This window comes from Sceloporus occidentalis, unplaced genomic scaffold (assembly GCF_023333645.1).
Source record: "Sceloporus occidentalis isolate IW3139 unplaced genomic scaffold, rSceOcc1.0.p SCAF_14, whole genome shotgun sequence".
In the NCBI taxonomy this organism is placed as follows: Eukaryota; Metazoa; Chordata; class Lepidosauria; order Squamata; family Phrynosomatidae; genus Sceloporus; species Sceloporus occidentalis.
Window position 1 is genome coordinate 14,902,087 of NW_028316994.1, and position 27,076 is coordinate 14,929,162.

Sequence of the window (27,076 nt, forward strand, 5' to 3'; positions counted from 1 at the left end):
AATAGTAAAACCTTGGATAAATAAAAGTACAAGATATACATCACTGTTTATCAGAATTGGTATCACGTAACCATATGACAAAAGTATGAGGGTTCTGAAACTAGGCAGAGTTCAGTGTCCTGACAGTTTTGGTTTGTTTGTTTGTTTGTTTTTTAAAATAAATGTCATGTTTAACCTCCCCTAAAAGTGGGAAGGTAGGATGAATATCTGTGGGCAATACTTGGTGAGAACCCAGAAGGACATAAAGGGAAAATCCCCAGTTTGTTGGAGAAAAAGGGTGCCTTAATGCCCCACTCTTTAGCTTTCCTTCCAGCATCTACACGGTACACAATTAACTGAAGCATTATCTGCTTAGATAGATAGGTCCATATCTATCCATCCATCTCATTCTGGAGGTTCAAAGTGTGTCACAAAAAGCTTTATAGTTATACACACATTGAAAGCAGAAGCAATGATGCCATCGCACTCTTCCCCTGACATTCAAAGAGAAGGTCTCACCTTTCAACTTCCCCCAAAACATGTCCTCCTTTTGGCTTGAAAAGTCATACCTATTCCAGGTCTCATTTTCCCAAGGGTGAGTAAAGTGCAGCCCATGGGGCCACAGATCCTCAAATTGAGCCCCCCCAAAGCTCCTACATCCCCAGATTTTTTTAAAAAAAATATGTTCAGGTCATTTTCCAAACAATCTCATGGTTAAAAACTACTGCAAAACAGAACAGTTTTGTCTCCCACCAACACCCCCAAGATTCCCACATGCCTTTTAAAAATCTCAAAATAAATATACATACATGCATGCATGCATGCATACAGCCAGAAATTTGCCCAAAAAATGAAACTGGAAATGATGCTACCGTATTTCCCTTAGCATCAGGGATGCCAAGGCAGCTCATCAAAGAAACCTGGGGCAACAAAATGTTTCCCCACCAACCAGCAGTTGCCCATCATTGTCCTAGATCCTTGTTCCAGATCACTGGAATGGAGGAGATGGTTAACTGAAACTAGAAATGGACAACAATTGTCAGTCACTCACTTATTTCCTCGGAAGAAGTAGGTCTTTCCGCTTGGCATCCAGAAGAGTGCAGCATCAATCCGGTCTGTAGGAAGCCCTCTGCCCAGTTCCTTAATGTGTTTGGGGTAACCTGGATCCAATGTGGCTTCATTGAAGACCCAATGCTTGTCACCTGTGAGAAGAAGAGCAGTCTGGTTTCTCGGGATGCTGTGGCAGAACTAAACTAGTTCAGCACTCCCTAGAAATGGAGGATCAATTTGCACCCCCATTTCACTTAGACAGTGGGCTAAGAGCCAATCTTGGTTGCCAAGAACAGTATTCACTGCGGCATTTATCCTGTTGGGAGGATGTAGACAGTTCTGAAGCAATGGGAAATAAAATTAACTAGACCCTCTTTCCCCTCCTCTCTTTCACCTGTGCTGGACACTGAAGAAAGGTAATAGGAAGAGATTCATTTGAAATGCGGTGTTGGAGAAGAATTCTATGGACACCATGGGCTGCTAAAAAACAAATGAGTAAGTCTTAGATTTTAGTTTTGTGAGATATTTAGGGGCTATCCAGACCGACACTTTGTGCTGGCCTGTGCACAGGGTGAGGGCTGAGCATCCACATGCCCTTACGACGATGCCCGGGGGCCATTTTGGCACACGGCCTTCTAGACAGAGCACGCCATGATTACGCACCTCCACCACAGTGCCGAAATGACGCAGCGTGGAAGGTGCGTCATAAAGCCAAGCTGCGGCGCTTATTATGCCCCTTCCAGAGAACCATTTGGGGCAGCTTCTTTTTGCTCCCTCCAGAGAGCCGATCTGTGCTGCTGCATGCGATTGCTGTGGCACCAATACAGGGCAAAAAGGGGCGGCTGCATGTTGCCCATCTGTATAGCCCCTCAGTCTTCTCTGGGAGCTCTGATGCCACAACAAACTAAAAATCCCTATTGGAAGACAATAGGAAAGAAGAAGACCACACTGTCGGTGGATAGACCTAATAAAGGAAGCCACAGCTCTGAATCTGCAAGACCTGAGCAGAGTTGTTAATAACCAGAAGACTTGGAGGTCTCTTGTTCATATGGCCATCACAAGTCGAAGTTGACTTGATGGCAATTTACAACAATTTTCACTTGCAAGGGAAAATTGGACAAATGGAAGATAAGCAGCATGGTGCTGAAACTTGGTTTTCAACTCTCATTTGTCCATAAAGCCCTTTACATTTTGTGTGCATACATGCACATGCACATATTAGCGTGGCCACAAGAAAGCCAGAAAAGTGTCAGTGGAACCCTAAGTATTTACACAGACTCTTGGATATAAAACAAAAATATAACAAGAGAAATCACAATCTGAATAACATCAGCAACAAAATTGCGCATAAAAAATTCAGACAAGGAGATTGGACAGCCAGGAATCCCAGGCTGATCTCACAGGAAACAGGTACCTGATGTTGCTCTAATTTACACAGCTATGGCAAAACTAAAGCCAAGCCACAAATTTGGCTCGGCCTTGTAAATTTTGCCTGGAGCCAAGCTGACTGGCTGCAAGATTATCTGCAACGACTGATGGTTCGCAGAGTTTAAACTATCATGTATCAATGGTATTTAAACTGCTCAGTTTGCACTAAGCAGAAAACTATCTGGGGAAAGGAAATAATACATTTGGTTAAACAGTATATAAGCATTCCAAAGAGCTCATGCAGGCAGCCTTGGCACAATGTGACCATCCTCAGAGGTAAAGGAGTCTGTAATAATGCACAAACCTTTAAAGAAGACAAATTTGCCATCTTTCCTCTCATAGGCTGTGTTGATTGTGGAAGGAAGACCAACCCAGAACTGACCAATGGGGAGAGGGTACCCGTCCATCACACGGTTATTCCGGACCCGCCAAAACCATTTGTCCTGGAAAATTAAAATATCAGGAACCAATACAAGCATGTTAAATTATGCATGTGGTGTGTGTGTGTGTGTGTCTGGCAGAATAAATTATACAAAATAAGAATTAACTTGCAGAATTTAACTTTTACAAGAGTTAAAATGTAATTTTTAAAACACAAAGCTAGAACACAAATTTAACATTTCCAGGGTCGTAAATCTGAAGCAGGTAGATTGTGGCCCTCCTAATGTTTTTGGACTGCAACTCCTATCAGCCGCAGCCAACACTGAGCATGAGGAGTTGTAGTTTATCAAGAATGGCAGGGCCTTGTATTCTTTACACTGTAATAAAGTCCCAGCAGTTTACTTTAGCTTCTAATTGGTGTTGGATTCTGTTTTGCCCACAGTGTATATGGTATGGACTGACTGTAACCGCTCTTTGTGATTTCATTGGTGTTATTGCTGTTGGTCTACTTGCTTTTTCTGTTTTATGGTCTTAACTTTTGTTGTATACCGCCTTTTCTGGCTGCACTTTCTGGACCTTTCAAAGTAAGCAAATATCTAAATACCCTAAAGGCATCAGCTCCTGTCTGATCTTGGAAGCTAAACAAGGTCAGCCCTGGTTATTACTTGGATGGGTGACTGCCAATTAATACCAGGTGCTGCAGAATACATTTTAGAGGAAGGAAATAGCAAAACCACCTCTGGGTATTCCTTGCATATGAAAACCCTATTAAAAATCCATAAGGTTGCCATAAGTAAAAGACGATTTGAAGGTACAAACACACACACACACACACACACAGCAACAAGGGGGGGCATGAGTGCTGATATTACTAAGTGGTGTAGTGATATGTTTATCCTATGATTCTGCAATCAAAATATACCAACACAGAAAGGCTTCCTCCACCTGGCCCCATCCACCTAACTACCCAAAATTAAGTTCCTAATCTATAATGCAGAGTAAGCAAGACTGAAAATCTATAGGAAGGCTCTTAAACTGGATGAGGTTCTTTGCAGGGTTTCTGGTAATCAGGGGAACAGGCTTCCATGATTCATATAAAGTTTATCTGCAATGCTAACTGAAGGGTAAATAATCATGCAAAATAAACTGTTATATTTCCATATTTCATATAAGTCTGCATCTGCACTATAGAATACAGTTTGACAGTGCTTTAATTGCCATGCCTCACTGCTATGGAATTCTGGGATTTGTAGTATTGAGAGATATTTAGCTTTCTCTGTCAGAGAGCTCTGCTGCCACAGCAAGCTACAAATCCCAGGATTCCATAGGATGGAGCCATGACAGTTAAAGCGGTGTCAAACTGCATTAATTCTGCAGCTTAAGATGCAGAATTGAGAAGGTTGATCTGGTGTAACTTTTAGTTCAGGGGCCAGGACTGACAAAGGAGACAGAGATAACTTTGAAGCATGACTGTTCCCTCTGTTCCAGTCCACAGCTCCTTCTCCTTTCTCTCTGCATTGCCTGCAGCGCCAATGTTCCTCCTTCCAGCCTCACCTTGAAGACAAACATCTCTCCCCTTAGCATAGCAATAGTGTCAAATCTTCCATCACAGATGTTGGGACCATACGATGGGTTTTTGGGTGGCCGGTCAGGGACACGGGGCTTCACAGTCGTGCGAGGGACTGGCGGAGGTTTACTGGGGTGTCCCATTTCAGAACCTAAAGACAAAAATGAAAAGGATTTCTCTTAATCCCGTTTATGACAGGATTATCAGCGAGAGGAAGGAGATAGAGGAGGTGAGAGAAATGGGCAATTCAAAAGTATGACTGTCCATCCATTGGTAGAAAGGTGCCATGATGGCAGATGGGTCATTCGAGTGCTCCTGGCTGTGGATGATGGATAACTGTATCAGGTCAGGTTGGGGAGGAGATTATTACAACTAGGAATTTGGGCAACTAAGCCCAATGATGATAGCTATAACTAGAAGGGATTTTTTAAAAGAAAAGAAAAAAACAGCACTGCCTGTTACAAGAGAGCTTCTATACTGAAGGACAGTATACCTCCAATAACCAAATGCTACAGAATGAATAAGTGCATAATGTCCTGAGTCTAAATAAATGAAAGATAGGAAAAGCAGCTCTGAGGTGAAGCAAAGGAAGAAAGCCTTGTGAGTGGCAGAAGTGGTTCAGACAAAAAGGTCACAGTGGTAAAAGGGTCATACCATATAGCTGCTGTATGCCACGCCGGTCATCTTCAGGCAACTCAAAGTTCTCTGTGTCCATCCACTGGTAGAAAGGTGCCATGATGGCAGATGGGTCATTCGAGTGCTCCAAGCCCAGCGCATGGCCCAGCTCATGCACAGCAACCAGGAAAATGTCATTTCCTGCAAAGGGAAAAATGAGACAGATATGATATCCTGGAAACAGGATCTTGTATCCTCTTTGCGACTAACTAACTGAGCAGAAGGAGTTGTTCCTTCATACTGATACTGCAGACTAACACGGCTATGAATCCTAAAAATGGGTCAACAAGAGGCCATCATCTATTCCTCAGGATATTCCAGTTCTATGCAATTTGGAGGACAATGAGTGAATCAAAGTGTGCAAAAATCTTGGTGCAGGGGAACTTTCCCCCATGGGAAAGGCTAAGTTTTCATGCTGCATGAGGGCACCTGAAAAATACGGACCCCCATTTCTCATGCATGCATAAAAGCTCTGATCCAATAAAAGCCAGTTCAGGATAGTAGAAGGAACTGAATATGGGACTTTTCTCCCCAGGAAATTCCCATTCCACATCTAGAAGCAGTTACATCATGAAGTAAAGGAAGTCTGAGGAACTGGAAAAAGGAAGTGATATTGTCGGATCTCAAGCCGATGAGTAGGAACAATGGGGACTAACCACCAGTTCCTTCTGCTTCTTCTCTTGGTGACTCATTCACACATCATTTGCATCTTCCACACTTCTCACACATCTTTGATTCCCACCATTTCTCTCCTCAACCACCCAAAATGTTTGCTCACCACTCAGATCATCGTTGCGAGACGTCCAGGGCTCAGCTGCATCAAAGTGAGTGTCGCCACCAATGTGGGGTCCGGGGAAATAGGCGTGGGCCAGGAAGCCCCCTTCGCCATCAAAGGGGGTGCTGTCACCATGGAAACCTTCCGCAAAGAAGATCATGATGTCGGCCTGGGGTTCGTGGCCTTCACGCACAGACGAGTAGGGAACCTCGCGGAAACGCAGCGGCGTGACTGACTGCCATACGTTGAAGGCACGTCGGATGGCACTGAAGGTGGCATGCTCACCCACTTTGGGTGTATAATTCTGGATGCTACAATAGAAGCAGAAGTTTACATCCCTGTGCTAGAAATGACCTTGCCCCAACACTGATTTAAATCTAAGATTCCCAGGGCATTTTAGGTCTAATGGGATATTTCCACTTAAGACCACCTTCTGTACCCCTACACTTTGCCCTACTCACCCCAAGCTCCTGCTATATACCTAACTTCAGATGTTCTCCACATCCTCATATTTCCATCTGTCCCCCTAAAAATGATCTTCCACATTCCCCCTCCTTTCTCAGTCCCATAAATTTTCTTTCCCTCCTAGGAGATGACTTCATATTCAAGAATGTCACCAAAGGATCATTACACCATTTTCCCTTTATTTGACCGCCATTTTGAAGACCTTGACAAACACTAAAAGTCAGCATGGGAGATGCAAGAATCTATTCTCTAGAAACCCACAAATCTGGTTTGTAGTACAAAGACTATTGGTTTATCTGGAGTTTCAGATTTCTTCCTTTTTTTACAGTTATCTAAACTGTGCACATTGTGTATTTTTGAGAAATCCAGGAAAGGCCTTTAGGGGTAGTGCATCACATCACATTTCATACAGCTTTTGGCCCCTTTAGCAAGGCCTACTCAAGAGACCACAAGGTTTCCTATAACTCATCTGTCTTCTCCTTGCCTTCCCCCACACTTCTCACAACAAAAAACACAACTCCAAATTTTACTTTGATTTCCTGGTCAGGATGAAGTGTGTATAAACATATGTCCAGTTTGCATCCTTTTTCTCATCAGTGTTCCCTCCCTCCAGCCCCAGTCACATTAATTTCTACATCTCCTGCTCTCCCTATAATGCATCCAACACAATGTTAATCTTCTCTCCATTCCCACAGGTCAGTTCCTCCCTTCTCTCAGCACTGGCACTATTCCAAACCTCACCAAAAGCTCAGATCATAGTGTGACCACTTCAGCCCCTGGATGGCGTAGCGCCTGCGTCGTACATTGGCCTTGATCTCTGCGCCAAACTTATCTGGAACACCACAACGAGGTTTCTTCATAGCCCTGGAAAAAAGAAGACATGTGTAAGTTTCCAGCTGTGTCTGAGGATAGTGTTCCAAGTACCTCAATTTTTCTGCTGGTCTACCTATAGTGGTGGAGTAGAGGCAAGACTAAGAAGGTCAACATCTATCTATCTATCTATCTATCTATCTATCTATCTATAAACAATGGCATAATCTGTCATCTTGCTCAAAGTTTCCTAGGTGTTCTGAGCTTAGATACAGTCCTTACAAAAGGTGTGGAAGCAAGGATGGACTTGCAGCAGTTGCTTGGTCCTGTATACGCAATCAAGATCCATTAGCTTTACAAACTACTGGTTTCTAGTGGAGCCGAAAACTGCTAGAACTGGGTTGCCGATATGGATGCACCTAAATGTTTGACTCTCCTTGGGAACAAAGTTGTAAGGATTGTCATCATGGGTACCTACATTTCAAAATGTGCCACTCTATCATTGTACGCAATTCAGAATGCACCACTCCAAACACTATGCACATGACCAGGTACGTCTATGTTAATCAAACAGATCTGAAAACACCGGCATTCCTGTAATTTTCATTCGATATAGATCTAAACTAGACTGCAGAAATAATGCAGTTTGGCATCACTTTAACTGCCATGGCTCAATGCTATGGAATTCTGGCAGAGAAGGCTAAAGTCCTTGTAAAACTACCAGTCCCAGGATTCCATAGGATGCCACTGCAGCATTTAAAGTGGTGTCAAACTGCATTATTTCTACAGTGTAGATGCACCCAATGAGAGAAGCAGGAAAGTAACTGACCAATTATACTCACGCCAGAGATAGAGAAAGTTGCTTTGTTTTGGACTGCAACCTCCAGAATGCCCTGGTTAGCATGCAAGCTCTGGTCATGGTCTCTCATTCTACTTTGATTAGGCTTTTGCAAGAGAACTTCCAGACAGATTGAGCCCCACTTTAATTCACATGGCAGGATATCCCTGGAGTTTTCTTCCCCAAAAACCAAGGTGATGCTCCTGATTGTGAAATGACTAGGTTGGGGCAATGACATGATGCAGTGACTGGACAGAGGCTTTGTGCAAAGAGAAGGGATGCTCTTGTCTCTTGCAGACATACATGTTTCTCCAGAATAAACATTTACTGGTTTGTAAAGACAGAACAGGTCTTCCTCAGTTCTGTGCCATCTCCCTCCTGCTGTTCCCTGTCACCTAGTCACTCCATCTCTCAAGTTTCCTTCATTCTTCATCCACAATGTTTACACTCTTTGCATAACATGAAGCCTTTGTGTGAAGATCTGGCACAATCCCCTGCTGTCATTACACTTTACTCTCCTGAGGGATCTTGTAGCACTCATTGTGTAAAATAAGTTGCAGCACAAATTCTCGTAGACTTGGTCTACTTCCTCAGATGCATGGCGTTCATGCCATCTGAGAAAGCTTTTGCTCCCAGCTTCTTTCTCTCAGGTCTAATCTGCACTAAAGAATTAATGCAGTTTGACACTTCTTTGACTGCTATGGTTTCATGCTATGGAATTCTAGGATTTGTAATTTTGTGAGATATTTGGCCTTCCCTGCTAGAGAGTTCTGGTGCCACAACAAACTACAAATTCCAAGATTTCATAGGATGGAGCCATGACAGTTGAAGCAGTGTCAAATTGCATTAATTCTGCAATGCAGATTAGACCTCAGTTAGTCTCAAAGGTATTGCAAGATCCCTCTGCCGTCTGATATTCCAAACTAACATGGCTATGTCTCTGAAGCCTCCTGTTTGCTTCACCTCATTTCCCATTCATTCTCTTTTTCTTTCTTCTCCTGTATCTGTTTCTAGATGGCAAGACCTATGGGGCAGAGAACACCCCATACAAGCAACCAATTGAAGATTCTTTGAATACACACACATTTAAAACTATATCACCTCACTGATCACAATTCAGTAGTCATGATATCTAATTTTGATCTTGGAGTGAGGTGATCACAGGATTTTTAAAAGATTGATGAAGCTTACAGGGATTCTCTAGTCCTTCAGAAACAGGCGATGAGAGAGATGGATTTTAAATAGATATTTTATGGATGATTGAGCGTTCTCAGCATCAAAGCTGAGAGGAGACTTTTGTATGAATCAAAGAATCTTGCTTTGAGCATTTCACACACAACTTCGTGTTCGTAATTGTTTCTGATGCTGTTTGATCAAAAAGACGGTCAAGGATGTGTTCTGGAATTGTGAGGTTCACATAGTGGTTTTGTTAGCTTTATATAGGACAAGGGCTACTGGTTTACCTTTAGTTAGTTTGCTCTGTCCCAAATATTATGAGAGAGGTGCAGCACTGTTCTCTGCCCCAACTCTCATCTTTTACTTCTGAAAATGCTTCCAGTAACTGCTAAAAATCGCCATTCCCCTTTCCTTGTACCATTGCCATCATCTTGTGGTGTGGAGTTCCAGCGGGTCAACCATGACTATCTCAGACACAGATTGCTCTTCATGCAGTACCAGGGCCACCCCAGGACAGGATGTTGCTTAGCCATGCTGTCTGTTTGCCAACACTGGAAATTGAAGGCAGGCGGGCAACCACCAGCCACAACCACAGACCCATCCTTTCTTTAGGTTACATCATGGCCTTTTCGGTGGTTTTATAACATCTCGTTCCTGCCACCAGCGTCTCAAGACTCCTTGAGGAATTTTTCTGTCGCATTCAAGAGAAGTTACCTGTAGGTGCTCACTCATCTTAAATCTTCTCCCATTTCCTGGTGCCCTGTCTGCCCTGAGGATGGGATTTTTCATTTGCATGATTCTTCTTGCATCCAGAAAACTTTTCTTCAATCCAGGAAAGGTTTGTCTGGGCTGGCCAGTGCTAAATGCGTGGTCTGATCATGGAGGCTTCATCGTTCAGCTTCCTCTCTATTCTCCTCTCTACCAAATGCAGGCTAGCAAACAGCCAAGACAGGTAGTTTTCTCCCCTACTCCTCAGTTAACAAAATGGTTGCTCAGCCTGTGGCTGAACTGCAACTACAGGGTGCATCTACACTGTAGAAATAAAGCAATTTGACACGGATTTAGCTGTAATGGCTCCATCGTACAGAATCCTGAGTTTTGTAGTTTGGTGAGGCACCAACACTCCTTGGCAAAGACAGCTAAAAATTGTGTAAAATTAAAAATCCCATAGAATGGAACTACAGCACTTAAAGTGCTGACAAACCATATTACTACTACAGGATAGTTGCACCCACAGAATGCAGTTGTGAGAGATTTTCAGTTGCTTACACCAAAGAAAACAACAACCCACAAGCATCTGTCTTTGCATTCCTCTATGCTGCGTTTCCCCTACAAAGGAGAAAAGATCCAACTGCAGAGCCTCGAAAGTTACTTTTTTAGACTACAGTTCTCAGAATCATTGGGCTGGCATAGCTATTGGCCATGCTGGCCGGATGAGACTGTGCTCCAAAAATAAAAAGGTAACTGGTTCCAAGCTCTGCCTAACTGATACATACAAACAGCAACATAGTGATTGTGCTTCTTCATGCAACCCAAGCAATATCAAACACATCAGTGCAATATCTTTTCTTTCTTTCTTTTCTTACTGTTTGCAATAAACAAAAATAACAATACTTAACAGTACCAGTAATTGCTTCGCTTGGAAAGAACTTGAAAGATCTTTTCTTTAGGGGAAAGCAAAATCCTCAACACACCTTGGCCCTGTTTGTAAACAGCAGAAATTCGTTTCTGATCTATGCTAAGATTTACCTATAGACTTAATTATATCCTTCTCTTTGAGACTCTCTTTTTGGATAGAATTGAAGTTCTGTTTTAGTTCTGAATTCTGTTTCTTTTTATGTTTGAGTTCTGCTCTTATCTGCCTCCCACACCCAAAAAATGTAAGACTCAACGTTTGAATACAGACAAATAAATAGATAGGTGGATAGATAGATAATTATAACTATTCAAAAAGTCTGGTATATTAGATTACATCTACATGTTTTTATGTGCATTGGGTTAAGTCAATTTTATTATAAAACTCGGGAACCACACAATAAAAGACAGAAAATTGTATAACAAATGAATAGGATATTAGCTGATAAGAACAGAATATAGGAAGGGGAAATAAAATAATAATAATCAAGAATAAAGAAATAATCAACACTGAAGTGGAAGGAAGTCAACTGCTTTCAATGACTGCTAGAAGACTGCATCAAAGGAACTGAAGATATATGGTCCACACTGCAGAAATAATTCAGTTTGACACCACTTTAACTGACCTGGCTCAATGCTGGGGAATTCTGGGAACTGTAGTTTTGTGAAATATTTAGCCTTCTGTCAGAGAGCTCTGGTGCCACAATAAACTACAGTTCTCAGGACTCCCTAGCACTGAGCCAGGGTAGTTAAACTAGTGTCAAACTGGATTATTTCTGCCATGTGGATTGGACCTACAATATAAATGCTGTACTACTATTACTAACCTTGGTTGTCCACGATTTATATATTTTGTTTTATATATTTTGAAAAACCATTGCGTATGTTATTTTCTGATCTTCTTTTTTCAATAAAAAGATTAATAAATAATAAAAAAAGAAGCCTTGGCCCAATCTTCATGGTCCAGATAAAACATGCCTCCCACCATTCCCACAGCAATGACTCTGGGCCCAATCTCTAGTTTTGGTGTGAACTGTCTGGATGAAGTCTAGCCAATTCAGCACCAAATCCACCATATACTCCTGCCCTTGAAAGGTTTTTTTAAAAAGTCACCTTTCGTTCCAGATCTTGCCAAAAGATCTGGAGCCCTCCATTGCAAAGTAGAGCAGGTGTTTACAATGCCTGCTGTGGCACATGGCATCACCACCACAAGCTGCTTGCTCTGAGGTCAAAACAAGGTGCCCATCCATGTGATTTGAGGCTGGGCATCTTATTCTGGCCTCAGAGCGAGCAACCCAGACCAGCAGTGGCAGTGCCAGGTGGCATAGCAGGATGTGCATACAAACAGCTGCCCACTATTGCAATGGGTAATGGAGGGACATTGGGGCAGCTCTGAGGCCAGAATATTCTGGACTGTTCCTAGAGTATTCTCGCCAGTGCAGACACCACCCTTCATAGAATCCTAGAGTTGGACAATACCTCAAAGGCCATCCAGTCTGACCCCCTGGCATGCAGGAACTCACAATCAAAGCACCTCCAACAGATGGCAATCCAGCCTCTGTTTAAATACCTCCAAAGAAAGATACCCCACCACTTTCCAAGAGAGAATGATCCGCTGTTAAATACTTTTTACTGTCAAGACATTTTTCTTAATGTTGAGGTAGAATCTCTTTTCCTGTGCTTGCATCCATTGTTCCGGGTCCTATCTTCTGGAGCAGCAGAAAACAAGCTTACTCCATCCTCAATATGACTCCCCTTCAAACACTTAAACAGGACTATCATATCACCTCTTAATCTTTCCTTCTCCAGGCTAAACGTATCCAGCTCCCTAAGTCGCTCCTTAGAGGCCATGGTTTCCAGACCCTTCACCATTTTGATGGCCTTCCTCTAGACACACTCCAGCTTCTCAACATCCTTTTTGAATTGTAGTGCCCAGAACTGAACACAGTATTTTCTTCAACATACCAAAAACAGAATAGAGTGGTACTAGAACTTCCTTCAATCTAGGCACTATATGTCTATTGAAGCAGCCTAGAATCACATTGGCTTTTTCAGCTGCTGTATCACACTATTGACTCATCTTCAACTTCTGGTCTACTCTTGTTTTTAATCATTGATGAAAACAATGACAAACAGTCACTAGACTTGAAAAAGGAGAAGTCGACAGGCTGAAGGGACTGCCAAAAGTTACTTACTTCAGGGTCTCTGAGTCGGCCTTGCCTGTCACCTGGAGCCCATAGAACCGCTGCATGGCAGCGATGGCAGCTGAAAGTGATTGAGGGGAGCGCTGGGTGTGCGTGCGAAGGTCTCCGGGGGGCAGGTAGCCATATTGTTGTAGCCAAGCCTGGTGGGGAAGCCAGAACAAGAGCGTGAGAAACAGCAAGAAGAACAGAAAAAAAAGAGAGACATGACCAGAGCCAGTCAATTATCACTAGCATGTTGACACAGGAATTACCAAGGCTGCATCCGCACTGTAGAAATAATCTAGTTTGACAGTGCTTTAACAGTGTGGCTCAGTACTATGAAATTCTGGGAACTGTAGTTTTGTGAGACATTTTAAGAGTACTAGATGAGTCATTCCTCCCTGATATACTAGCTGTCTATCCAGAAGAATCTTTTTATATTCCTATGGAGGAACATTCAGTCACACATGCTCCTTCCTACCATATACGTAAAAGGGAATAGCCCATGCTCTGGTTCACCGCTCTGGGGAATATCAGGCCATGTTTGGGCCACTTCAACTCCCAGCAGCCCAAACCAATATGGCTGATGGTCAAGAATTCTGGGAGTCCAAGTCCCAAAGATATTAAGGGCCCAAGATTAAGAACCACTGAGGTAGACTACAAGATCATAGGGTTTGAAGGCACCAAATACCACTGAGGCTACCTGCCCCAAACCCTGTAACGCTGCTGCTGCCCATCATAGTTGACAATATTCATCTAGGTAGACTGATGTTTTGGACTCAGTATAAGGTAGCATTATAAGGCAGCATTTCTATATGGCTCAACGCTGGCCTCAAGGTAGTTTTTTCAACAAATTCCAATCCCTTCTCTTAGCTCCTCTTCCCACCTGAAAAGAGTCCGGAAGGGGGAAAAGTGACAAATCACCCCATTCTTAACTGCCCAGCATGTTTTTCTTTGAATAGTTTTTTCTTTGAATAGTTTGGAATATGCTTCTTCTTTCCACATAACACCTGCCCAATCGCACTGATCCTCCATCCCTGTGATGCAGTCACCTTCTTCATTTAATTCCCTCATCCTCCAATTCATACCTTTCTACGAGTGCATCTACACTGTAGAGATAAAACAGTTTAACACCATTTTGATGTGCTGTAGCTCCACTCTATGGCATCCTGGGATCTGTAGTTTCACAAGGTCGTTAGCCTTCTCTGCCAAAGTGTTCTGGCGCATCACCAAATTACAAACCCAAGTTTCTGTAGGATGCCACAGCAGTTAAAATGGTGTCAAACCACACTATTTCTATGTGTAGATGCACCTTAGATGTTCACCACTGCCAAAAATATCGGCTTATGTATCTGTCCTGCTCCATAAATTGGCCACTGATTCCCTAATACCTTCTCTTTGAGATGTGGCATTACCCCTTCAGTGACACCCTGCAACACTCCAACAAGTATATCTCAGTGAACAAAGCGGAGGAGTTATTAGGCATTACTTGTCGTGTGTCTTCAAGTCATTTCCGTCTTATGGCAACCCAATCACAGGGTTTTCTTGCAAGTTTCATTCCAAGGGGGTTTATCATTGCCATCCTCTGAGGCTGAGAGAGTGTGACTTGCCCAGGGTCATCCAGTGGGTTTTATGGCCAAGTGGAGATTCGAAGCCTGGTCTCCCAGAGTCCTAGCCCAACTCTCATACCACTTCACCACTACTTGAGCAGAAAGTTTGGTACCAGAGGCAGAAGTAATTTTTTTTTAAAGAGGTATTAAATTCCTATACCACAAAAAAGAGCAGTTCCACATGTTTCAGGAAACTAGCAATACGTGCATGCAGCATGTGAAATGAAACAACCAGGTCAGATAAGCCTAAAACAAAAACATTCTGAACTTTCTTTAAGACCAGTTGTAGGCTTCTTCCAAAATGCATTCAGGGATTAATTCAAAACACATTCAGGGATTTTTCATCCATGAGTCTCCACTTTTCTTATGATTTCCACTTGAGTGGAAGATCTGTGCTTTTTACGAATATGCAAGGGATTGCTGGTAAGGCAGACTTATTTCCTCCTCCATTTTACAGCAGGACCTTGTTATCCACTGGGGTTTGGTTCCAGGATAACAAAATCCATGGATGCTCAAGTCCCATTAAATATAATTACATAGCACAATGATGTCCCTTATACCAAATGGCAAAATCAAGGTCTGCTTTTTGGAATTTATACTTCTTTGGAATACAGTTGGCCCTTCTTATACACTGATTTTTTATACACGGATTCAAGCATACATGGTTTGAAAATGTTCCAAAAAAGTATAAATTTACCTTGATTTTCCATTTTTTATAAGGGACACCATTTTGCAATGTCATTATATTTAATGGGACTTGAGCATACACGGATGTTGTTATACACGGGGGATCTTGGAACCAAACCCCAGCGTATAACAAGGGTCCACTGTATTTTCAAGCCCTAGATGCTTGAATCTGTGGATTAAAAAAAATCTGTGTATAAGGAGAGCCAAGTGTATTCACACTACTTCAGTGAGTGAGGGACTCTGGAGGCAGCTGCTGTTTCCTTTGCTTGCTGCATTCAGGCACACACTGCTAGAGAAGGATTGGCTAGAGTTGAATCCTGCTATTACTTCCAGCTAACAGAGAAGGCAAAATAGCTCACAAAACTACAAATCCCATCATTCCATAGGATGGAGCCATGGCAGTTAAAGCATTGTCAAACTGCATTATTTCTGCTGTCCAGGTTAGAACTATGTCACTTTCATCTCTCATTCCATACTTTCTCTTTAAGACCATCTATCCCAAATAGTATGATAGCCAGTGGGCACAGTGGTTTGAGTGCTGGACTACGAGGTTTGATTCCCAGCTCAGCCATGAAACACAGTGGGTGTCCTTGGTCAAGTCACAGTTTCTCAGCCTCGGGGGAAGGCAATGGCATACCTCCTTTGAACAAATTTTGCCAAGAAAACCCCATGATAGGGTTGCCTTAAATTGGAAATGACTTGAAGGCACACAACAACAAACCCCTAATACTACTGATTCATTCATGTATTCATGCATTCCCACCTACAACACTTTTCCTTCCATGCACGGATCTAGCCTTCCCAAATCTAACACTTTCCAAGTGTGTTGGAGGACAGCCTCCATCACCGCCACCCCAAGCCCCACTGGCTGAGGATGATGGGAGCTGTAACCCAGCACTTCTTGAGAGAGGGCACCAATTTTGAGTGCTTAATCTTAATTTTTCCATTTCTCTACCTGCTCTTCCATTTATCCTGATAATTCTGTAGCTGCTCCTTGCCTTCGAAGCCACTATTATCTCCCCATTCCTACGTCATCCCTGCCAGGCACCCATGCCTGGTGGCTGTCTCAGTTTCCTCCCTGCCCCCTTTTCTCTTGATCTTTCTTGTGATTCACTCCGTCTGCAATGGTTTCCGGGCCTGGTGACCCTGGTCAAAGGAATGGGGGGAGAAGGGAGGAATTAGGCAAGATTCCTCCAACATCCGACTTGCCTAGGATAAGATGTGGGACGGCCTGTTGTGTTGGGGTCAGACTTAATAGAGGCAAGGAAGCTTTGGAGATGGAAAAGGAACAGACTAGGTCTGCAAAGAAATGCAGTTCAGGAAAAACACACATGAAACATGTCTCCCAGGCTCTCGCCTTGCGTAACATCAGGTGATTTAATGGGTATATTGCTCAGAAGGCAGAAACCTAAGAAACAAGCACCAATGGATTAAAGGTGTGGTGGAGAGGGGAGCCAGAAAAGGGAGCAAGCAGCATTAACTCCTTGCAGTCAAGAGATTTTGCAGACAAACACAACGCACACTCTTTTTCTTGTGTGTCAGAAACACACACAAACTGCAGGTTGGAGAATTTCTTAGGAACTTCCAACCCAGCAATGTCCTTCTGCCAGAAGCCAGTCAGATGTTCCTGGGAATCTTGCAAACAGAATTTGATGGGTCTCTTGCCCGAAAAAATATTATCTACCTATCCTTCTATTCCAACCGGGCCCTTTTCCTATTGGTAGTCTTTCAAATTTATTGTTTTTCACTCCAGGCTATACTGCTTCTGCAAGTGGAAGTTCCATTAAAGTATAGAGAAAAGATGTTTAGCTCCTCTCTTATAACACTAAAATTCAGAGTCACCAGTAACAGCTTCAGGGCAGAAGGAAGGCAAAACCATTTCTGCAAAAATAAGGTATGAATCTGCAACTACTAAGAGTGCTGTTGGCTACTGGCTAGAATGGCATTAAAAGAGAATGATAGAAATTCACAGAAGAGGTGGAGAGGTTGGTTAATGGATATTAGCCATTTTTGCTAAATAGGGCCTCAAGGTTTAGAAGCAAAGCACCATTAAATTTAAGTTTCCAGGCTACAGGGCAAACCACAGGAAAAAAAAAGTCATGTTTTTCTCTAACGGTTTCCAAAAAAGATCAGTTTGGCCAAAAAAACAGAGTTTGAAAACTTATTCTTGAACTACTATTCTCAGAAACCTGCCACTGCCAGCCAGCATGGGGGATTCTGGGCATTGTAGTGCAAAAATAACTTTTCCGGGCTCTAGAATAGATGAACTCCCTGTCTAATCCGGTAGGGTTCTCCTTCTATCATCATGGCTAATAAACATTAGTAATGCTGTCCTTGGCAAATCCTGATTTTGGCTTCTCATACTATGGATGATACAAGACAGCTGTTTTTCTTCTCCTTGCAAGTTTTATTTATAACTCAAATCAATTCAAGGTTTCTTAGTGGATTAACCATCTTCCTTTTAACCAAATGATCAATGGATTAATGCTGCAAGACTACACACACCTGTTTGGAAGACTTACATCAAGAAACACATATGATGGCACCCTATGTTTTTAATAACATTACTAAAATGTCTATGTCCTTTGAGATTCTGACAGAGCCAAGGCTGCTACAGTACTGCAGAAACAAAGCAGTTTGACATCACTTTAACTGCCATGACTGTATGCTATGGAAGACTGGGATTTGTAGTTTCATGAGCTATTTAGTCTTCCCTCTCAGTGAGCTCTGGTGGCCCACCAAATTACAACTCCCAGCATCCCACAACATTAAGCCATGGAAGTTAAAGTGGTTTCAAACTGCTTTATTTCTGCAGTGTGGGAGCAGCCTAAGATGTAACCTTGAGCTTATTGTCTTTTCTTTTCCATGAATGCAACACACCCTGGACAAAATATTCCCCCCCAAATCAACAGGAGTGTCCTTGGCTCTCCTGAACAATCCTACACATGTTGTACCAGAAGTAAATACTACTGGGGCTTACTCCATGATAAGGAGTAAAAACTGCAGACTTAATTTCTTACTTAATTTCTTTGACCTTGCTTTGGGGAATAAACCAACAAAATGGGTGCAGGCCATAGGAATTTAGAGAGGATCTGAATGTTCAGACTTTAGCAGGAATGCAACTATACAAATACATGTTTCAGGTCCAAAACACACTGCAGAAATAATCCAGTTTGAGACCACTTTTAACTGCCCTGGCTCAGCGCTAGAAAATTCTGGGAACTGTAATCTGGTGAAACATTTAGCCTTCTCTGTCAGAGAGCTCTGGTGCCACAAGAAACTACAGTTCCCAGGATTCCCTAGCATTGATCTCAAATTGGATTATTTCTGCAGTGTGGACTGGACCTCAGACTCTGTACAAAAAGACCACCAAACACCAAGAAGTGTTGTCCCTCCAGATGTTGTGGACTGCAGTTCCCATATTGCTTACTATTGGAATCACTGGCTGGGACTTTGGGGAGTGGTTACTTTTTGGTAAAGCAACAATTCCCCAAAGTCCCAGCCAGTGATTCCAACAGTAAGCAATATGGGAACTGCAGTCCACAACATCTGGAGGGGCAACAGTTCCTTAGGGTTACAAAGGGAGTTTAGAAAGACAACTTCAGGAGCCACTAGTTATTTCTTTCCTTTCTATTTTTCCCCCTCCTCTGCTCTTGCCATTTCGCCAACGTCAGGTATAAAAAAGGACCCTGTGCCCCCGCTTTTTTCCGCTCTCTTCCCACCCCCGTCCCCGGGTCCTGCCTTTTGCTCAGATGGAACAATCCCTAAAAAAGTGGCCTTGTCTCATCCAGGAGGTCCCAAAAATATCCCTTGGAAGAGAAAGAGACGCAAACAACCCATCGCCCACGCAGCATGCAGGCATACGGTTAACAGTCCCTGCCCTCCTCTTGTTTCATCACAGGCCAAAGCCTTTCCTCGAGTGAAATCTTTGGTCCTGCATCTTGTCAGAGAGGAAAGACAAGGCCCTCTTTTGTCTCTTCTCCTCCACGTCCCCATTCCTGGCATTCGCTGAAAATGTCCTCCTTCGGTCATTCTTTTCCAGACTTCCTAAGGTCACAAATGCCATCCCCCCCTTTGCAGAGCTGGGTGCTGCTGCCACATCCGTCAACTGTTCCTTGCTCTGCCTTTCTGTTACTGGGACCATTTCCTTCTCTTTCTCTTTTTCCAATGGAAAATTGAGCAGGGAACACCCACATCAAAAGCTGCTTTCTTCCTTCCAGGCTTACATAGCCTCCCTTATTTCTTCCACAAAAACTAGGTTGCGAAATGTCTTTCTGGCATTGTCAGATCCTCTGGACCACAGGTGGAGAAAATGCATCCCATAGACCACAGGTGGGCTTTAGGATCTTCCTTGAGGCCCTCCAAAACTCAAGATTTCTTGGTTCCTCCAAAACAATTTTGTATGGAATCATATTCTTCCCCTGCATATACAGTGGCCCCTTTGTATCTGGCCGGGGATTGGTTCCAGGACCTCCCAAAACTAAAATTTTGGTCTTTTGGATACCAAAATCCGTGGATGCTCAAGTCCCATTATATACAGTGGCTTGAATTTTGGTATTTTGGATACCAAAATCCGTGGATGCTCAAGTCCCATTATATACAGCGGCATCACAAAATGGTGTCCTTTATATAAAATGGCAAACTCAAGGTTTGCTTTTTGGAATACACACACACACACACACACACACACACACACAGTGGGCCCTTGGTTTGGGGTTTGGTTCCAGGACCTCCTGTGGATACCAAAATCTGTAGATGCTCAAGTCCCATTAAATACAATGGTACAGGAAAATGGTGTCCCTTATATAAAATGGCAAAATAAAGGTTTGCTTTAAGGTGTGTGTGTGTGTGTGTGTGTGTGTGTGTGTGTGTGTGTGTGTGTATATATATATATATTTGAGTGTTTCCAATAGCCATGGATGCTTGAATCCATGGCTAAGGAATCGGTGGATTCAGAGGACTGAGTGTAATATCTCTGCCATTTTCCAACCCCTCTCCCTTCTGTTCCTCCTTCATGGTTACAATACTTTGCACAGTAGCAAAAGATGAAATTCTTGGACTAGGCAGGAAAAGAGAAGGAGGAGAAAGAAAGAGCGAGAGGGAGAGAATGTAACAATAACAGACACCCCATTGCTCAGAGCCAAGAAAAGAGCTGGAAGAAGACCAAGGTGGTTTGTTTTTCTCCTTCAAGGAATGGTTGCGAAACGGGAAGCTTTTGACTGTGTATTTCTGCATGGCGCCAGGTTGGACTGGGTGACCCTCATGGTCTCTTCCAACTCTATGATCCTCTGGGAGCAGATTTATCAGAAGTGGGAAAGACGGATGAGGAACCAGAGTTAAGTTCAGCTGAATGGGAACTTGAAGGAAGAAGATGAGGAAGGAGGTTGATGTGATCAAGGGTAGTAATAGTGCCACTCTATTCTGCTTTGGTCAAGCCCCACCTGGAATCCTGTGTCCCGTTCTGGGCACCACAATTCAAAAAGGATGTTGAAAAACTGGAGCTTGTCCAAAGAAGGGAGACTAAAATGGTGAAGAGTCTAGAAACCATGCCTTATGAGAAGATACTTAGACAGCAAGGGATGTTTAGTCTGGAGAAGAGAAGGTTAAGAGGGGATATGATAGCCTTGGGCCAGTACAGTTGGGCAGGGAGCGGCATGCCTGTGCCAATTCTAGGGTTCTGGAGCGCACACCAACCACACGCTCTGGAACCCTAGTCCTACGGACTCTGTCATCATGGTGGCCTCCTGTCTACACGGTGGCTGCCATGATGACGTCGCCGCTGCACAGTGTCTGGACATCACTTCCAGGAAGTGGCGGCATGGCAGCGCCCTTTCCCCTTTATGGCAGTGCGTTGGTACTGCGCAGTGTGGCTTGCTGTAGCACCAACGAGGGAGAAAGATGGGCGGCATGCATCCGCCCATCTATACCAGGCTCTTGTTTAAATATTTTTTGTCATATTGAGGATAGTGCAAGCTTGTTTTCTTCTGCGCCAGAGACTAGGACCCGGAGCAATGGATGCAAGCTACAGGAAAAGAGATTGCACCTCAATATTAGGAGGAACTTCCTGACAGTAAGGGCTGTTTGACAGTGGAACAAACTCCCTCGGAGTGTAGTGGAGTCTCCTTCCTTAGAGGTCTTTAGCAGAGGCTGGGTGGCCATCTGTCAGGGATGCTTTGATTTAGATTTCCTGCATGGCAGAAGGGGGTTGGACTGGATGGCCCTTGTGGTCTCTTCCAGCCCTATGATTCTATGATTGGATGGGACCACATCTTCTCTATTGTCCCAGAGACAATATGTAGTTGGACAAACAAGATGGATGGACAGGACAAAGTGCAATCTTAGGTTGTGTCTGCACTGCAGAAGTAATGCATGTTGATACCGCTTTAACTGCCATGGCTCAGTGCTGTGGAATTCTGGGAACTGTACTTTGTTGTGGCATCAGAGCTCTCTGACAGAGAAGGCTAAATGCTCCCAAAACTACAGTTCCTAGAATTCCATAGGATGGAGCCATTGCAGTTCAAGTGGTGTCAAACTAGATTATTTCTGCAGTGTGCATGCAGCCCCAAAGGTTCATACCATTAAGCTCAATAGGATTTGCAGTTAAAGGTGCCTAGGGACTGCAACTTAAAAGAGGCAGCAGTGGTTTCGAAAAAGCTTGACTTGTTCTGGTAAATAAATCTTTTTTCCCTTGCTGAGCACACAACATAAACAGTATCTCTCTTTCAAACATCCTCCAAAGCTACTTTGATGGACAGATAAGGCTAAAGGATGAATAAGGCTGAAAGAAATTAAACAGGAAGAAAGGGAGGGAGGGAGGGAGGGAGGGAGGGAGGTTTTAGAACAAAGGATGACAAAAAAGAAAGGCTCTCCCTGAAAGTGTTAAGAGTCTACATTTGGGGAATGAGGAAGATCCAGGAGAAGGAAAAATTATAGCTATGGGAAAAGAAGATGGGTATTTTCTTTTCTTTTTTCCCCTCCTTCTAGTGCAGAAAAGAAAGAGTTAGAGCCAGAGAAATGGCCATCCAAAATTGGAGCACATAAGTGCAAGTTAGGGAAGGGGAAAGGTTGGCAAAGAAGGAATGGAACAGAAAATGCCTTGGCACAGAAAACTCCAGCTCCCTGTCCAGCTGCAGAACACATCCAAGAAAAGACACTTTTTTAAAAGAAAGGATAGTAAAAGAAAGCGCAAAGGAGGAGAAGTGGATGGATAGAGCAGATGGAGAAGGAATGTACATCAAGGAATAGCAGCAAAGGTGATGGGAAGTTTGGCAGAAAAAGCGAAACAGGAGGGGAAAGTGTCAGAATGTGTTGGATGTTGAGCAAAAAAGAAAAGAGGAATAGAGGGGGAAAGGGAGGAAAATAGAGGTGAGGTAAGAAAGGAAGATCACATTGAATCTACGGTGTGAAAATACACTCCTCAAGAAGTACTGTAAGCCTTGAGGAAGAGAGAATACATACAAAGAGATATGTGTCAAGGAAGGAAGAGATGAGAACTTGGAGGGGAAAGTATGAGATGTGCAAAGTGAAGGATGGAAGAGGCATGGAAAGGTGAGGCTAAGATGGCACCCGGCTGATCAGAAATGATACCCGATCAATGGATGAAGACCAGTGGTTAGGGTCTGAAGCAAAAGAGTGCTGCAAAGGCCAATGTTAAATGGATGCAGGGGAGGAAAGAAGGCAATGAGGCAGAAGGAGAGGAGCCAGCCCTGCATCAGACAAGTGGAGACAAGTCAAGCAAAGAAGGGAACTCGCTTTTGGAGAGAGAGGAATGGGAAAAAAGGAATGAGAAAGCCAGGCTGGAGGAGGAGGGTGGCATGAAAATCAGGGGGAAAGAAAGCAGGAGATTGAAACAGGAGGGAGAGAGAGAGAATTGAAAAGCTACAAGAGCACCAAGTTTGGAGGACGGGAAGAAGGGAATGGAAAAGTTAGCCAGCGGAGGAGTTTTGAAGAGGAGGAACTCGAGATCCTTCCAAAGGAAAAAGTGCCCCAAGTGTGGGCATGGATTCTGGTTGAGAAAGAAAGAAAGAAAGAAAGAAAGAAAGAAAGAAAGGGGATCCATTTGCAAAGGAAGAAATGCCCAGTGTGTTCTGGCTAAGAAAGAAAGGGGATCTATTGCAAAGCAAAAGGAAAGAAGTTCCCAAAGTGTGGGCATGGATTCTGGCTAAGGAAGAAAGAAAGGGGATCCACCGAAAAGCCAAAGGAAGCCAAATTCACTGAAGGTGGGCATGAATTCCGGTCCAGGAAGAAAGGAAGGGGATCCTTTTGCAAAGACAGAGGAAACAAATGTCCGAATTCTGGTTGAGGAAGAAAGAAAGAAAGAAAGAAAGAAAGAAAGAAAGAAAGAGGGAGTGAATTCTAGTTGAGAAAGAAAAGGGGATCCATTGCAAACCAGAGGAAGCAATGCCCCCAAAGGCTTCTGCTTCAGAAGGGAAGAGTGGAGCCGAGAGGCGGAGGGAGGGAGAGAGGGAGGGATGCAAGGGCAGGAAGGGAGCGAGAGGTTCTCAGGGCAGAGAGAGAGAGGCTGCGTCCGCACTGCAGGGCTAATCCGGCTTGGCCCCGCTTTCCCTGGCCTGGCCCCAGGCGAGGGGATTCTGGGAGTGGTCTGGGTTGGGGCAGCAGGGCAGGGAAAGCGGGGCCAAGCCGGGTTAGCCCCGCAGTGCGGATGCCCCCAGGGAAGGCAGGGACTCACCTCGGGGCTGAAGCTGGAGGCGGAGAAGCCGGGGGGCAGCAGGGCGGCCAGGAGGGCCAGGGCCAGGGCCAGCAGGCGCAGGAGGGCCGCCCAGGGAGCCATGCCGCCTCCGGAGCCTCGGCTGATGCTGCTCTGCTCTGCTGCTCCTCCGGAGCGGGGCTGCCCTGCCTCTGCCGCTGGCCGCCGCCGCTCCTGCTCCGGGCTCCTGCTCCGGGCTCCTGCTCCGGGCTCCTCCGGGCTCGGGCTGTGCGCCTCTGGCTGCGCCGGGGCCCCGAGGAGAGACCGGCAGCAAGGCAGCGGGCAGCGGGCAGCAGGCAGGGGCTCTCCTCCGGCGGCGGAGGCGGAGGGTCTGGCTCCAATTAGGAAGAAGAAGAAGAAGAAGAAGAGTGAGGGAGTGAGTGAGGAGGGCCAGCGGAGAGAAGCAGCAGCAGCAGGAGGGAAGGAGGAGGGACTGGGGGAGGAGAGAGAAAGAAAGAGAAGGGAGGAAGGAAGGGAGGGAGGGAGGTAAGTAGACAGGACAGATAAGTAGGTAAAGAGAGAGAGAGAATAGAAAGGATGGATATATTACATTAGTGAATGGATTAGATGGATGGATGGATGGATAGGATAGATGGATAGATAGATAGATTAGATTGATAGATTACATAGAATAGAGAGAGAGAGGATGGACAGATAGTTACAAAGGTTAGATTAGATCGATGGACTAGATATATAGGATGGACGGAGAGAGCGCGCGCGAGAGAGATTACAACAAACCCAAAGGTTGCAAGTCTTGGACTAGGATCCTGGGAGACCAAGGTTCAGATCCCAGCCTCTTCCCCTTCTCTTCTCCAGGCTAAACATCGTTCCTGACCTTTCCCCATTTTGGTCACTCTCTTCTGGACATGCTCGACTTGTCAAGATCCTTCTTGAATTGTGGTGACCAGAATAGAGGGGTACTATTACTCCCCTTGATCCAGACACTATATACTCCTATTAAGGCAGACTAGACTTGGATTGGCCTTCTTAGCTGCTGCATCACATCGCTGACTCAGGTTCAGCCCGTGGTCCACTCAGGCTGCATTCTCACGGCAGAAATAATCCGGTCTGACACCAATTTAACTGCCATGGCTCAATTCTATGGAATTATGGGAATGGCCGTTTGTTGTGGAACCCAAACAAAGCTACCACAACAAACTACCATTCCCAGAATCCCATAGCATTGAGTCATAGGAGTTAAAGCTGTGCCAAACTGGATTATTTCTGCAATGTGGATGCGGTGTAAGATCCCTAGATCCCTTCTGCAGCTGTTCCCATCAAGCCAATTGTTCACAGGGGTGGCTGGGACAGTGATACCTTTGCTTTCTGATGGTTCACTGTCCACAAACTTTGTTTCATGCACAAAATTATTAAAAACATGTACACAATGATCTTCAGGCTGTGTGTATAAAGTGTATACAACATACAAATGAATGTCATGTTAAGACTTGGGTTCCATGGCCAAGAATCTCATTATGTATATGAAAATGTTCCAAAATCTGGGGGAGACAATCCAAAATCCAAAGCGTTTCTGATCCCAAGCATTTTGGATCAGGGAAACTCAACCTGTATGTGTTTTGTGTACTTAACACCTTCCAGGCCCACAATCAGGACTTTGAACTGAGCATTATCGGTGCAAAGAACAGTAAAAGAAACAGACAAGTATAGTCAGGTCTGAATAAGTAATACTGCTGCAAGCATTCAATATTCCCCTATCACTAAACTGAACTGTGTTCTTGGATTGCTTTCATGGGAAATTGTCAGTGGTCAGAGATTAGTTTCTCAAAATGGGAAAATAAAATGGGGAAAAGGGAGACCTGGGCATGAGCCCCATATCTTCCTTACAAGGAAATCCTACTCTGGCTTAAGGGAAAGCCTTGGACCTCTGGATGTTTTGGATTTCAACTCCCAGAAGCCCCAGTCGCCATGGCCAGTTGTAAGGAATGTTGGGCGCTGTAGTACAAAATAACTGGAGAGCCAAATGTCCCTCACCTCTGGACAAAAGGAATGGCACTCTGGGCATGTTTAGAGGTCTTTTAATGTACATGCATTTATTTCCACCTCTGCTCTTGTCAAAAAAGGCATGCAGCCAAAGAGGTGGTGCTAAATGGATGTGAGTCAAAGATAAATGGTAGGACTAGAGGACTGAAAATGTTTGTAAAAGGCTCGAAATGCTGATACCATTACTTCTGTCACTAGGTTTTTATGATCCTGACCCACACACTCCCGCTGCACATCATAATGCAAAGTTAATAGCAGTGGACAGACTGAAGGCCAGATGGAGGAATCTGTATTTGGGAGCCTTGAGAGCATTTTCTGGCACTTCTTTCTCTATCTAACTTCAAAGTTGCTCTTTCTGGCTGCAGAACAATTCCTGCCCATAGCCCTGGAAACTTTTGCATTAACATTACATAAACTCAAACTGGTGCATTTTGAATAACGTAGGTTCGCAGACTGCCACGGTTTTGCATGGGATGGGAGGTCAGGTTTGCGGATTGGGGCCTCATTCCCACTACATTTTAAATCGGATCGTGAATCGATTTGAACCGGTTCAAACGAACCTGGTTCCCACTTAATCCAAATTGCTGAAGCGATTCCGAGAGGGGGGCATGCGCTAGATCCATTTAACCCATGTCCTTTTTATGTTGATTTTTTTTCCTCTTCTTTTTCGATTAATTGAATCTGCGCAAGTGAGAACAACATGCGGATCAGAATCGATTCAAATTTCCCCTTTGGCCGGCAGGAACCAAATCATTTTGAATTAATTCATTTGTGAATGGGGATCACAAGTGGATTATTTTAGAGGGGGGAAAATGTGATTGAGGCAAATGTAATGGGAACCACGCTCTGATGTCAAATTGATCCATCGATTCGGATCACACACCGATTTATTTGTAAGTGGGAATGGGGCCTGGGAAGGTTTTGAATGGCACAGGGCACCAACCCATGATAGGGTCTGCATAGGGTTGCAATAAGTCAGAAATGACTTGAAGGCACACAACAACAACCAAGATGGCTATGCACTGTAAGGAGGATCATATGGGGTGGCATGCCTGTCTGTAACCGTGTGAAAAAATATGTTTTACCCTTTGCACTTATTTAACTTCTCT

The 27,076-nt window shown here is 44.1% G+C and overlaps 1 protein-coding gene across 1 annotated transcript in view; it reads right to left on the reverse strand.

Moving 5' to 3' along the window:
• LOC149304190 (matrix metalloproteinase-14-like) overlaps positions 1-24,264 on the reverse strand; it is a 29,576-nt gene extending 5,312 nt beyond the window's left edge. Inside the window, exons 1-8 of the mRNA XM_089481175.1 lie at positions 23,949-24,264; positions 12,975-13,123; positions 7,062-7,184; positions 5,859-6,166; positions 5,060-5,221; positions 4,393-4,556; positions 2,762-2,900; positions 1,031-1,181 (exon numbers count right to left, since the gene is read on the reverse strand). Coding sequence (XP_089337301.1) covers positions 1,031-1,181; positions 2,762-2,900; positions 4,393-4,556; positions 5,060-5,221; positions 5,859-6,166; positions 7,062-7,184; positions 12,975-13,123; positions 23,949-24,050 — 1,298 coding nt within the window. The 5' untranslated portion in view covers positions 24,051-24,264. The remainder of the gene's footprint in view (positions 1-1,030; positions 1,182-2,761; positions 2,901-4,392; positions 4,557-5,059; positions 5,222-5,858; positions 6,167-7,061; positions 7,185-12,974; positions 13,124-23,948) is intronic.
• Between the last annotated feature and the right edge of the window lie 2,812 nt (positions 24,265-27,076).